Raw genomic sequence first — 14,519 nt, forward strand, 5'->3', positions numbered from 1 at the left:
AGGTTTAATTTGCCTTTTAAAAAATTATTACGGGTCGTTCAAGTGTTGATATTAATAGAGATGAAACTACTTGACACAAGTACATGTATCTTTTTAAAATATCTTTTGCACTTATAATATTGTCTGGAGAGGAAACACTATTTCTCGTCAAAGACATTCGCAAAATTTATAAACTTTTAATAGTTTGTCTCGCACTCTCATCCCAGTCTATTGATAGGAAGAGTATCTAAACCTTATAAATACAAACGTTTGGTAGTCTCAATACCACTTCTTGAGGGGATCACAACCTTTGCTTTCGTACAATTAATAGTTAACTTGAAATTAATAAATAAAATGTATTGAATCTCGTGGATCACTTGTACATATATGCCAAGAAAGCCTGTTCCGTCTATGTATACATTATGTTGTGTACGTTGACAGTATAGTACATATTTTAAAACCGTTTCATGTAAGGAGTATAGCGTGTCTTATCTAAATGTTACTCGTTCGAATTATTCATTTTCCTGGGTAAAGACTGTTATCATTATATGTATCATAACGATATCCTTATCAGTTTGCAATGACGAAGAGCAAACTTTAAGCATCCATCAAAAATAACGAAGTAACGACAGAGTCCAAGTTTTGGATAATGGTAATCCTAATATAGTTTGGATTTAAACAATAGTATGGTACACAATAGAATCATATGTGGAGTATTAAGGAAAAAGTTGCAATCAATGTTGAAATAAAACAAAAAAAGCTAACTAAATGTGCAAACCGTGTAATCAAAAAGTGAACCCAAAGATTCATTTAAAGAATAAAGAAAAAATAGTCAGTGCAAAAAATAAAATCACAAAAATACTGAACTCCGAGGAAAATTCAAAACAGAAAGTCCCTAATCAAATGATAGAACACAACAAACGAATGGACACCAACTGTCATATTCCTGACTTGGTACAGGCATTTTCAAATGTAGGAACTGGTGAATTGAACCTAGTTTTATAGCGCTAAACATTTCACTTGTATGACAGTCGCATCGAATTCCAAAATATATTACAAGGATTGTGAACAAAACAGGCATAATAGGTAAAATAGTCACAATATGGATATAGCAGTCATCATTGCGTCACAATCTCAAAACAAATATTTATAAAAAAAAAACCACAAAAAGCATCTATCAGATTTGAAAACCACACTCATTGTATTGCGTGTCGACGTCAAAAATATAAACGTCACATAGGACGAATTGATCATGCACCCCTTTTGAAACCCGGGATATTAATGTTCGATACAGGATTTTTTTTGTAAAGCATGTATTGAATGCACCCAATGAGATCATTTCAACATGACTTATACATGTAGCCGAATATACTTTTATATACCATTTAACTTTGAGGATAAGCAAAAACGAAAATGTTTTAATTTCTTTCTTAAAATAATTAAAATATTTTTGAAAGATTTTGATGATTAAGACTTTTTTTAGTTTCTTTTTTTTAGAATAATTAAAAAAAACACACCAATGAATAGTTAAAACTCGGAGGACAAAGTCTTAAGAAAATACTGCTCCGCGTACTTTTCTTATGAAACATACATGTTAACGAGCACATTCATTCATTACTTCAAGAGATCTTTCCGTTTTAATTTTCAACCGGAACTAATTTCACGTAACATAAATTGTAATTAAAATGCAACTACCGTTTCCTGAACGTTGAACTTGCAATTAATTTTACTTGTGCCGTACTTGCTTTGGTCTCTAGTGGTTATATGTCTCTGACACGTCACAAGAGAAATGTAATGGTAAGACCCGATCTCCATTGTAATTTTGAAAAAAATATGTAGTTCTACAGACTACATATTTCGAGATCCATGATATGATCCCCAGGACTCCAAACGAGAGGCGGATAATACCATTGAAACATTTAAGCTTAAAAAATCGACAAAAGACCAACAAGGTCATAAAACTCTTTATTGAAAATTAAGATTCAGCAACACAAACCCAAACCAAAATTTTATGATTCTTAAAAAAGGTAAACAGGGATTCGTCGCTCCCGTTATGTTGTTCATACTCAAAAGAAGAGAGTTTAGGCTAGACCACTCGACAACTAGGCTCGACAAATATCAAGTTTTTGGTGGCTTGGTGTTACCTTTACTCGTCAGTGTTAATTTAGAAATAATTCCTTCATGTCATGCTCTATGCTCATTTTAACATGGGTAGGCATTATATTTGTCGATATTTTACACTGAGTAATAGCGAGTTGTAAAATGTGGTCAAATATATTGCCTACCCATGTTAAAATGAGCATAGAGGATGACATGAAGGAATTATTTCGATTCTAATAGGAAAAATACTTTATTTTGATAGGTCGAAGCGTACTTAAATACCGTAAAAACGTTTAGCTGTTCCCGTTTCCTCCCCGAGGAGTCTGTACATTACATTCCATATTTGATAAGTTTGAAAAATACGAGCAGGGTAAATATATGTTGTTCGATATAACATATATTATAAAAGTTTATGTAAAGCTACTTGAATTTATATATTTTATAGGATAACGATGGAAATAACTATAATATAAACATAAATTTGTGCGCATGTCTCAAACACATTTTGTGCTCATTAGAACACGGCTTTGTGTACAAAGCGTAATAAGGACGTCGTATTAGAATCTAGCATTGTAACACAGTACATGTTATATATGGCATGAAGATTGAATATTACAGATCAGCTGAGTTAGCTATTGTAGAGGATCGTACAAATTAATATAGAAATAATTATATTTTAAGTACGTCTGAACCAGTGACAACGCTACGACTGTCACAGCTTTTATCCATCGGATCACCAGTGATGGTAATATGAGGCTGAACCCATTATGTTTATATATAAATTTGTTTCAGAAGAGAGTTTTTTTGTCTTGAAAACGGACGACAAAAAACACATAAGGATGAGAATATCTCACTTGACCTAAAGTTTTTTAATTTTTTTATCCAAAAGGCTTCTTTAGTTTTTCTGTAAACTTCTGTCCCAAATACTTTTTCTGTGGCGGTAACTTTAATTTTAATTGAAAGATTGTGCTGATGGAATGGTTGGCTACCGGATCTTCTGTTTTCTTTGTTCGTTTTTTTTTAAAGTTCAATAGCATTCATTGATATAGTGTATCAATCGTTTGTCCTACATATATAACTTTTTATATTTTGTACAATTATTTGCATATACTACGCCTACGGTTTTACAATTAATTCTCCCTGAATGGTATATTCTTTGCCGGTGTTGTCATAAAATACCTTGGTTTCATTTATATGTGAGCATAATGCATAATGTTTACCACATGGTTCACATCCATAAGTTTGTTTATAAAATAGTAAATTATGCTTTTGTGCACTAAGATGTTTTTTTATGCTGTTATCACGTTTAAATGCTACGATAGGCGGATCGGGGAATATTTTCTTTAGCTTGTTGGATTGATAGAAAATTTACGATTTTTTTCTGTGAATTGAATGTATATTGGAAGCGCTTTGGAAAAAAGTAATTACTAAGGGTATTCTGTCGTTTTCTTTCTTCGGTTTGTACTTTTATAGATCTTCTTGGTTCGAATTGTCGACTTTTTTCAATCGAACTTCAGTGAACGAGTTATTGTATCCACGTTTTCTAAGGTGTGTTTTTGTTTCTTCTCTTCTTGTTTTGTAATTTTCTTCTGTTGAGCAAATTCTTTTTACACGAATATCGAGACCATATTGTAAAGCATATTTTACAGAATTTGGATGGCTTGACAAAACATGTAAGTACTGGTGTTTATCTGTGTATTTTGTATAACGATCTGTTTTGAATTGTCCGTTTTTTATGTGTACAAACACATCAAGGAATTCAGTTTATTCAGTTGAGTAACGCATTTCTGTTTTAATTCGCGGATGCAAACTATTTGCCATTTCGTGATGTTTTTTTAATTCATCTAAACCATGTTCCCATATTCCCCAGAAGCATCAACAGCAAGAAAGCAAAACAAGTACAAAATTGAAGAGCACTGATGATCCAAAATTCAAAAAACGTTGTGCCAAATACGGCTACGATGATCTATGCCTGCGATACAAACATCCCAAGTCTTTAGAACAATTTATAAGTTTAAACAATATATTTATGGTAATGACCATATAAATGATATTCATGTCAAACAGTTTCACAAGACTTTCAATTATTGTTTTGTTTTGCTTCTTCAGAAAAACGGTACTGAAATATTTGACTACATTTATTTTATAACAATTAACTATCAAGATGTATCATTGGTCCCGTATAAAATAGAAATCTAAAAAAATTTGATATTTAATATCAAATGTAGTGTAACATTAAAAAAGAAATCCTTAAGCTTATATACAAACCATAGATAAAAAATACTATAATTGGATTAAATGATTGTGCATGCAGGAAACAATTCTAATGCAAGTAATGTACATTGAAAAGCAATTATCAATTTGGATCATCTTACCAGTATAAACATTATTCAGAATGCTGAATATAAATTCAAAACTTGTATAGATTCAAAACTAATTATATGCTATGCAATAAATGTAATGTGTTCATAATATAACAATCATATCAAGACATATATGATGTATTTTTTAATATGACATTATGTGTAGACATGAAATGAATCATAAATGGAAAAGCAATGAACTCGTATGTTTGTTGCTTTTATATATTTATGAGGAATATCATTAACTCTGTTTGTTGAGCTCATACTAAATGATAAATAAATGGAAAATTCTGGTAAAACCAGTAAACACTACAGATTCATACATTCTAACACAACAATTTTAGCTTGACTAAAATCCACATTTCAATGAAAACAGTACAATTTTAACCTCACTATTTTAAGAACTCTAGGCTATATGATTGGATAGCAAATGAATCTTAATCAAATGGTACCAGTATATTTAATTTGCATATTGTTGGTTTTCCCGAACGAGGCTCCATTTCACACAGTTCTACTCGACAGAAATGATTATTCTTAATCAATATATTTTCGCGAATGCTTTAATTAAAGTTTTACCCTTTCTAATTTAGACCACTGCGCTAATATACTTGATGCCGTTTAAACAGGAAATATCCAAGGTATACAAATTGAAGACGATTTATATTTGCACAAACTTTTTACATGCAAAAGTTGGGAAAATAAATTGTTCTTGAAAATAAGTAGGTTCACAGTATCAATTCAAGTAGGCCATTCAAGCGTTGGAGGGACCTTCCGTATTTTCAATATCATTATCAGATCTATCTGGAACCTCTTCTGCTTCAGTCAAACTGTCAGCTACTAAAATTTCATTTATCTGAAAACATCTAACATATTTATATTGATAACAACTTTATTCCCTTAGTCTTATTGTTTTGGATATTCATTTGAATAACATACTTAAACTTAAAATGTGAACTTAGCAGCTAGAAATTTCCTTCTTGAGTCTCTTCTCTGTAAATTCGTTTAGTAGAAAAAAAACTGCTAAAAAAAGCTTAATAGGATGTTTCTGGCCTTTGATTATTTTAATAAACATCCTTAAAAAAGCTGAAGTGTTTACTGTTTTTACATGTATACATATTGTTTAACCGTCTTCAATTTTCTACCAAAACTTCTTATTGTCTTTCTTTGATAACTTTGTCCAGATATTTTGAAATTGAAAATATCATTTTCAAATGAATGTGTCTGCCTTACTTAATTTTAAAATGAACTTAATCATAGCTAAAACCTTATAATATAACAGTCATGACCGATTAAATTTTAGATGGGAAGAAGACTAAGTTATTGTAACTAACCTCGAGCTCATTACTGTATTTCTGTACATAGCTGTACAATTCAAGCAATGCATTGTCTTTGGTAAAGTGAGCTGTGCTCACCTGTAAAAGTTTTAAAATATGATAATGTTATATTAACATAACGGGTACATATCCAGAAAAACAAATAGAAATGTTTGTATAAAGATTTGCTTTTATAAAAGGAACATCATAATTCTCATCAATATGCCTATCCGTGGGAATCTTGTTATATATTTACATGATTAAAGAAATATATGTAATATGCCTTCGTTGTAAATATGTCCTTCCAGAAACTAATTCACACTTTTCATTTTGTTGTTTCAATTTCAATAACCATTTGCTACAAATGACTAAGCTTACAAAGGTTCCATGTTGACAAAATATATTGCAGTATATAGTATTTATATAACCCTACCTTAGACACTTCAGCTAGATAGGCATTGAGATCTTGGTCACTCACTGCAGGCATTCTCTGTATTTCCTCAAAATATTTTGAAACAGATTTCTTGAACTCTGGAATATCTTTGGCAAATAATTTATTAGATGAGGAATTCTGCAAAATATTGAAGGTTTGAATAAACACACTGCGCATGTTTATTGATCCATGGAAGAAACACCAATCTGTTAAAATTTCCCCAGTATAAACAGAAAAATGTGACATTCAATTGTATTCTAAAGAATGATATAAACCAGTGTTGCAGTACAGCACAGACTGCATTCACCCGCTAGAGTGAAAAATCAGTCAACTGGAACAAAAAGCAAACTCAATCTCAAGTCATGAATTATTTAGGTACCAAGTATAAAACTCAACAGACGTTACAAAACAAACAGTGTATGTATGTAAGTTCTCAGATTCAATGGTAATCATTAAAAAATCAACTTCACTAACCTGCAAACTAGATCTTAATATGTTTTCTTTAAACAATAACGTACACACTACTATTTCAGTGTCAACAGGCATACAACAAAAACATATCAGAATTAGAAACATGGCATCATTGTTAAACCTTCATGTATCTTAGTGATAACGGCATACAAATATCATCTAGCATTCAAGTTTTTTAAACCTTACCTTACTCAAATTTTGGTCTAATGTTTGGAAACTATCCATAAAACATTGAGCTACTACAGACATGCATGAATCTACAATATTGGTCTTGTGGATATCAAATAAAAAGTCTGGATTCTTGATTATATTCACCCAGAACCTCAGCAACAAACTGAAAAATACCTAAGTTTATAGTACATGTTATGCATATACTAATGTATCTACTAATGGTTAATCAGTTTAATGAATAATAATATCTTCATATAGAGATTTTTCTTCTTTTTAAGCAATGGTTTGTGATACCCGGATTTAGATGACATAGTTTTTATTTTTCAAAAAAGAATACACTTAAAACTGAATAAGTATTGTTTCATGTTGTACTAGTATACATTACATTACTAAGTCAGTTGTTCAGAACTCACTGTAATGACAGGCTCTAGACTGGTTGTATTTTCTTTTTCTTTCCTTTTACACAGTAAGCATGTCCAGTAAAATTATGCTGTCAATCTTACTCATGCACTGAGTACATTAAACTGATTTATTAAATTTTTATGCGATCTATTATTATATGTTGTCCCTCAAATTTACAAAGGTCATATATTTTATTTTTTTGCCTATTGAATCGGCAATAATTATGTTGTCACTTGTTTTGACAAATAACCTATATATCAATTTGATACTGACCTATTACATTTCCATGTGTATGCTACTTCTGGATTTGTAATATTGTTTTGTTTGGCTGCATCGTCCAAGAATTCAAACAAATATTTTATCACAGGAGGCATATTTTGACTGGCTGTCAGCACAGTTTTAATAAAATCATCAATATACTGTTTCAGAGTACCCTAAAAAATGCATTACGAAATTGTCAAATGGGATAATAAATAACCTTTATAATCAATTTTAGAACTTCTGTTTACTGTTTAAATACAGTATTTTACATCGACCAATAATAACATTGCATGGGTCCAGTGTATGGTCTGATGTCTTTTTTACCCCCTTTTATCAGTCAAAACAACAAAATAAGCTTTTTCAAGGATTGGTGTTTACCTTAAAAAATTAATGATTAATTTTGCAATCATATACTGAATTTATTGTGTTACAAATCATTATAACTATGAAGGTCTAAAACTACACTTAAAATACCACAATACTGTAAATTGTGTTCCCTATTTGAATTCCAACCCAAGATAAAACATGCTGCCAATTCATGCTCAACTAAACAAATAATAAATACACCTAATCGCTATTTATTCCATTCCGGATAAGTTCTAAAATTACACAACTTTTTCATCCAGTTGAAGCTATCTGGGACCCTGTTTAAACAATTCACCATGCATGATACTTTTTAATGAGACCTGTTTAAACTACCGTAAATACTTCAAACAAAATATTTTTTTACTTCAATTTTAATTTCGAAAAAAGTGGATCATACTTTATCAAAGTTTCTTGATGATCTCTGCCTAAAGTTTTTCCTCCCTCAGCTCACTGCTGATGACCTCCATTTTCGAGCCGCGTGACCTAAACAGGAAGTTGTATAAAAGACTGATTTTCCAGGAATGGACTAAATAGCGATAAGGTGTATTAAACAAGAGTGTGCATAATTTGTTGTTTTTATTAATATGTAATAAAATTGCTTGAAGACGAGAAATACTTTGGTTCTATCTTGGCATATCATAAATATTGTTTTCTCACTGCTAGATACAGTTAACACAATGTTATCAATCAAGTTCTTTTATTGCACATTTTGTTGATTTTAATCTTTCCTTAATAAAGGCATTACAGTTTACCTTTGTAGCTAACAATCTTGAATGATATACTTCTGAACTAAGGCATTTTGTCTGTGCATCATCAGGTTGTTTTACCTGTAATCATCATTATAAGAGTTAAACCAATGTACCGATTGTAGAAAATGACAACTATTGTATAAACGCTTTTTTTCAATTGATAATTTATATACAAAACATTAAAACGATTGAAATATAAAGTATAATATGCACATTTTGATGTTGTTCATGGAATGGGAGAAAAGTAGTAAGGGGTTACAAACTTTCAACGATAGTAGAAAAAAAAGTTTCATACGAATCTTTAACAAAACAACACACACCAGCACGTAGTTATTTTGAAACCTTTCTATTGAACCTGTAAGATGAATATGTATATCAACTTTTGTCATTTATACAAAATTATCCATCAAGTCAAACAACAGCGTATCGTCAGTTGTCATGATAATTTATAATACAAATAATCAACGTTTCAAACAATATTTTGAAATCACAGAATGACGGACAAAACTATATGTTTATTTTTTTGTACACACAATACTAGCTAAAACTAATTTTATATTGTCTCCTTTTTGTACCTACCAGATGCCAATACTGTGTGCTTGTTTCTCTGTCAGCGCTTGTAGAAGGTACAGACTCTGGATTGTAGCATTCTGAAGAATGTTAAGATCATGCTAATAAATAATAGTTAGGAAGTATATATAGATGTTAGTAGCACACCATCTATATTTTTTTTTAAATAAAAAGTACAGTAATGGTCTTGTTAAACATTCATATTACTTCTAAATCCATCTTTTCAATGAGTGTTTTTTAAATTTTCAGACTCAAATAAGGATATTTCAAAATGAAAATGGTATTGGTAAACATTCATATTACTTCTAAACCCATCTTTTCAATAAGTGTTTTCTTATTTTTCAGATTCAAATAACGATATTTCATTTTTTTTCAGATATAATTGTAGATTTAATTGTTCTGTCTACAAATAGTACATTAAGCTGTCATACACAAGTACAATTGTTTGCAGTTGCTCTTTATTGATTGCGCAGGTTTAAGTAAACAATAAACTAGTAGTGGAAGGTTATAGATACTAAAATGCATAGCACGGTAAAACATATTAAATCTCAGCCTGATAACAAATATCAGGAAGTTCTTTTGTGTTTCTCCTGAAAAATGTGAAGAAAATTGCACACATGGCAATTACGTGTAAGACTTTATAAGTATTCAATTAACATGAAGCTGATCAGCAATGCAACTGAAATCACATCCCACAGTTTTGCATGTTCAACTGAAGCCTGATTCGCATGCTGGAAGTTGTTGTTTTTAGTTACTAAGAAATGCTATGGAAATTTCATTCTACTGACGCGCAAATAGATAATCGGTGATAAAACAGTATACCCCTCTCTAAAAGCCAGGTTATTCAAACATATTTATATTTTTTTATTGGTCATAATTCAATGACGATAAGTCGATCTAATAAAAATCCCAAGATAACCTAATGATGTTTTTTTTTATAAATTCAAAGCAGAAATAATTGCCTTTTTTAACACCAACGTATATAAATGATATATCTGTAAGAAAATTTAAAACAAACTAGCAGATGATGGAAATGAAGTAATACATATTTCATTGATAAGTGATGAACTAATTTTATATCTAAGAAAAACAGATACAACACATGAACAAAAAATGCAATTTTATATTGTTCACAAAATATACATAAGCAAAACATTACACGGAATAACATATTAAGATAAGTTGCTCATTTAGAATAAACTTTCCAAAACTAATCTTAAATCTAAAAACAACAGTTTTGTTCGTATAGCATCTCTATCATTTATTTACTTCATGCCCGAATAAGATCTAAAATAACTGCACCATGCCTTCTTCTGTTCCCTAGTTATAATATAATATATGTGTATTTTCAAAAGAAAAGTTAATTTGTTGCTGTTAAAACAATAGTTATCAAAGGTTCCAGGATTATAATTTAGAACGCCAGACGCACGTTTCGTCTACATAAGACTCCTCAGTGCCGTTCATATCAAATATTATAAAGCCAAACAAGTACAAAGTTGAAGAGCATTGAGGATCCAAAATTCCAAAAAGTTACAATCTTAGATTCTTCTCACTTGAATTGAAATATAATTGTAAATGAAAAAACTATTCACACCTGACAAAAGACAATGATGTAAACAACCATCACGTTCCTATGAAAACATAATATCTTACTATTTTGAGGTCTAGGCAAAGGTCGACACTTATGATATTGTGAAAGCACCACGTCGGCACCATTTTGAAGTTTATAATCTTTTAGCATATTTAGTCTCCAACCATTATCCACCCACTTCATATTGTCTTCATCTTCTAATGTCTTGCTTTCATTTATTAAATCTAAAAATTAAAAGGAAGCAATAAAGTAATGTTTTGTTTTCATTTACTCGTTCTAAAAATGAACATGGTTAAAAAGTTATGTTTTTTTTTATTTTATCAATCTACAATTCATTGATACCGATGATAAAAGACAATTATCTAAATGACATACAAGTTTCCTGATAATCGGTATATATTATTAAATGAATCAGAATAGCTAGATTGTATTTGTTTTGGTAAATTGCATCATATTGGATGTAATTCATTTTACATATACACAAGTCCACTTCATTCTTATGATAAGGTTATAGATTAATATAAAGAAGGATAGCATAATCACCTATATTATTGGACAGTAAACCAATCACTACACATAGGACACTACATTGTATAATATATTGTAAAACGATATCAAAGGGCTATTTGTAAATATCATTTATGTAATATAAGAAATTATAATTTCAACTAATGACAAAACGAATCAAAGTGCATGCGAGAATTGTAGGGTAAAGATTGCTTTCATTTTGGCAATTTTGTGAATTTTTAAATAATAAAAAAACATTAGATTGTATTTTGCTAGGCTAGTCAATATTCAGAGTTGAAGTTATCCTTCTTTGATTATGATTGTTGTAAACTATTCTATAACAGATTCATTAAACATATGTTACTTATGCAGTTTGTAATAAAACAAAAAGTGTTTTCTTGACACGTACGGTAATTGAAATATACATCATGTTGTCCCTTTAATGCCAATATCTCATATTGCATGACATGTTCATTTCACAGCACTGTTGTGCTATCAACGCTAGTGATCTGCTTTGGGAGACATAGATATCAAGTCAGTCGCAAAGGTTGTTGATTGTATTTCATGGTATATATACCTCCAAAACTTATACCTTTATAGTTTATGAAATAACATTAAGTATGACTAACCCAGATCCAAATCTTCTGCTGCTGGTCTGGTAGAGTACGGCATGTTACGATATATTACATCCAACATTTTCTCTTTCGCCTGAGTAATGGTATCACAGTCCAGACAGCGACATTTGTATTGTTTTCCTTCAAATTCTACATTTAATGTCTACAAGTAAAAACATTGTTTTTTAATAATTGCTTTGCTTATTAGGTAACTATTACATTGTTGCAAACAAATATTTTTCCAAATGCAATTCAGTGGTGAATTAAGACATTTTCTCAAGTGAAGGGCCCGCTCCCGTCCTGATTCAACAAAGTCCTATACAATCAACCAATTTTTTTCCACAAAAGGATTATCTCGGGTTCCCTTGGGTCCCTCTTAATCCGCCTCTGCAGTTGGTCTTGTTAATCATTTTAATCACATGAGGAAGAATGCTTTTCTCGACAACATGCCTCACTTGTACTATCACATCCTGTTTATGTTTAAGTTTCAAGTTACTGTGGCAACCTTTTTAGTGAAAAGTACCTTAAACACATAATTTATAAAACTTGTAGGATGGACAAATGACTGAATAGATGTGCAGACAACAGCAAATAATACTACTATTGTATGGAATTAATTATACAACTTATTGCTTGCAATTCATCTAAATCGATATACCAATTAATAACGTTTCAAAAATAAATAAGAACTACAGCCACTAGTTATGCATCCTTTAAATAAGATGAAAGCACTGCTTCAACATATAAAAAAAGTGTTCAGCAAAATGAAAACAATATTTAAACGTCAGATTCTTTTGATTATAGCGATAAAAAAATGTACAATATTCATTTTCTTAAGTTACTTCAATACTAACTATGGTAACAGTATCTGGGATGTTTTCTGGCCTTAGTAACCTGTCTTCAGACAAAGAATACATTGCATCACCAGTGACAGCATCTACTGGACCTATCATTACATGGAATTTTATTGCTTTGTACAACATATACAAAGAAGAACCAGCCGACTCCTGATAATTTAAAGATGATATATGTATAAATCACAATTTTCATAAGATGACCAAGATAAACTTGTATAACAATGGTCCTGAATCTAAATACTTTGATACAGAAACTTTAAACTTAGTTATTAGTTAATATATGTATCATTCGTATATTGTAAAAATGTAGGATTTTGATAATAACATTGCTTATGCCTATAAAAGGACACAAATAAAAAACTACAAATAAAAAATATTTAGTAAATAAAAAGATAAACATACCTTTAAATGTTTATACATACAAAGAGCTAACCAATTAGCCAGCAAACTTTCTACCACTGATTCTGTCCTGAAATACAAAGAATAAATATTTTGGTAAATTTTATTTATTTTGGTCTTATAGATCTTCAACGGTTTCGGTACTTGTACATCCTCGGATTTCAAATGTTTGGCTTTGAGCGTTCTTGATGAAGGTAAATCCAGAAAAGCGCGTCAGACGCATTGAAATTATAAATAAGTTGTTTTCAATTTGTTTTTTTTAATACCTCTGCTGGTGGACTATCAGTCCTCGATGGTTTCATCAGATCAGTAATCAGTACTTCGGTACTGACATAATTTAACATTTTTTTCTAAAAATGTCCGTTTATAAATTTTGAAATTTTAAAGAAACTAAGGATTCAACTCCCTCAGGCAAGGTTGACTTAAGACGAATTTGGCTATCAATGTTAGGTATCTGGTTATATAGCTCTTCAACGTTTACGGTACTTGTACATCCTTGGATTTCAAATGTTTGGCTTTGAGCGTTCTTGGTGAAGGTTAATCCAGAAAAGCGCTTCGGACGCATTGGAATTATTAAACGTGTTGGTTTTTTTTATTTTTTAAGGAATCTGAAATATTTTCAGTATATTGTCTTATTCTCTGTAGTTGAAAAAAACAAATGCAAGACAAAATGAAAGAGTTATTTGTTAGTCACGGGTTTTGGCGCATATTTGTACTCATGTTTAATTCCACTAAGCATATTTTTTTATTTTGTCTAGTATAAATAATTACCTCAACAGCATCAATTTTGGATGTTTCCCTTCCACTGATGACTGTTCTACCAATTCTTTCAATAATGACTGGATAATACTATAAATTCAAACCAATACAATTTTCTTGAAACATTCTACTAGTAAATACTAAGTACTATACAAATCACATAATTTGTGCTAACTAAGAGAATTTTGCAACAAATATTCATTGCAAGAAATAGACAGCATTTATTGGAGAAAACAATTCTTCACTTCATCAATTAACCTTTCAATTTAACCATGAAAAGTTCAATATTTGTAATTTACATTTTCATCCTTTGTTCTGCTGTAAGCAACATCGACAATGGTTGTTTATTGATCAAATCAAAAGATACAAAAACTAAAACCTGTGTGTAATTTGTTTCTAGTAACGTTAATAAAGTGTAATATATTCAGAACATAAACAAAATGTAGGTTATTCTAAAATGTAATTGCTATTATGTATATAAATATTAGGTAAACATGAATATTCATTCAATTTATGAAAATAATGTATACTTACTCAGTGATATATTCCAAATTATTCTGATACAAAATTATCAATAAAGAAGCTACATTTGATCTGAAAAATAAAAAAAGGAG

The 14,519-nt window shown here is 30.3% G+C and overlaps 1 protein-coding gene across 1 annotated transcript in view; it reads right to left on the reverse strand.

The window, feature by feature from the left end:
* Positions 1–4,277: 4,277 nt before the first annotated feature.
* The window catches only part of LOC134706881 (plexin-B-like), a 44,843-nt gene continuing 34,601 nt past the window's right edge, over positions 4,278–14,519 (reverse strand). The window contains exons 25-36 of the mRNA XM_063566263.1: positions 14,440–14,499; positions 13,918–13,995; positions 13,153–13,216; positions 12,745–12,918; positions 11,906–12,053; positions 10,773–10,993; positions 8,612–8,686; positions 7,506–7,666; positions 6,846–6,993; positions 6,189–6,326; positions 5,774–5,854; positions 4,278–5,295 (exon numbers count right to left, since the gene is read on the reverse strand). Coding sequence (XP_063422333.1) covers positions 5,194–5,295; positions 5,774–5,854; positions 6,189–6,326; positions 6,846–6,993; positions 7,506–7,666; positions 8,612–8,686; positions 10,773–10,993; positions 11,906–12,053; positions 12,745–12,918; positions 13,153–13,216; positions 13,918–13,995; positions 14,440–14,499 — 1,450 coding nt within the window. The 3' untranslated portion in view covers positions 4,278–5,193. The remainder of the gene's footprint in view (positions 5,296–5,773; positions 5,855–6,188; positions 6,327–6,845; positions 6,994–7,505; positions 7,667–8,611; positions 8,687–10,772; positions 10,994–11,905; positions 12,054–12,744; positions 12,919–13,152; positions 13,217–13,917; positions 13,996–14,439; positions 14,500–14,519) is intronic.

The sequence above is a fragment of the Mytilus trossulus genome, chromosome 1, assembly GCF_036588685.1.
Source record: "Mytilus trossulus isolate FHL-02 chromosome 1, PNRI_Mtr1.1.1.hap1, whole genome shotgun sequence".
Lineage (NCBI taxonomy): Eukaryota > Metazoa > Mollusca > Bivalvia > Mytilida > Mytilidae > Mytilus > Mytilus trossulus.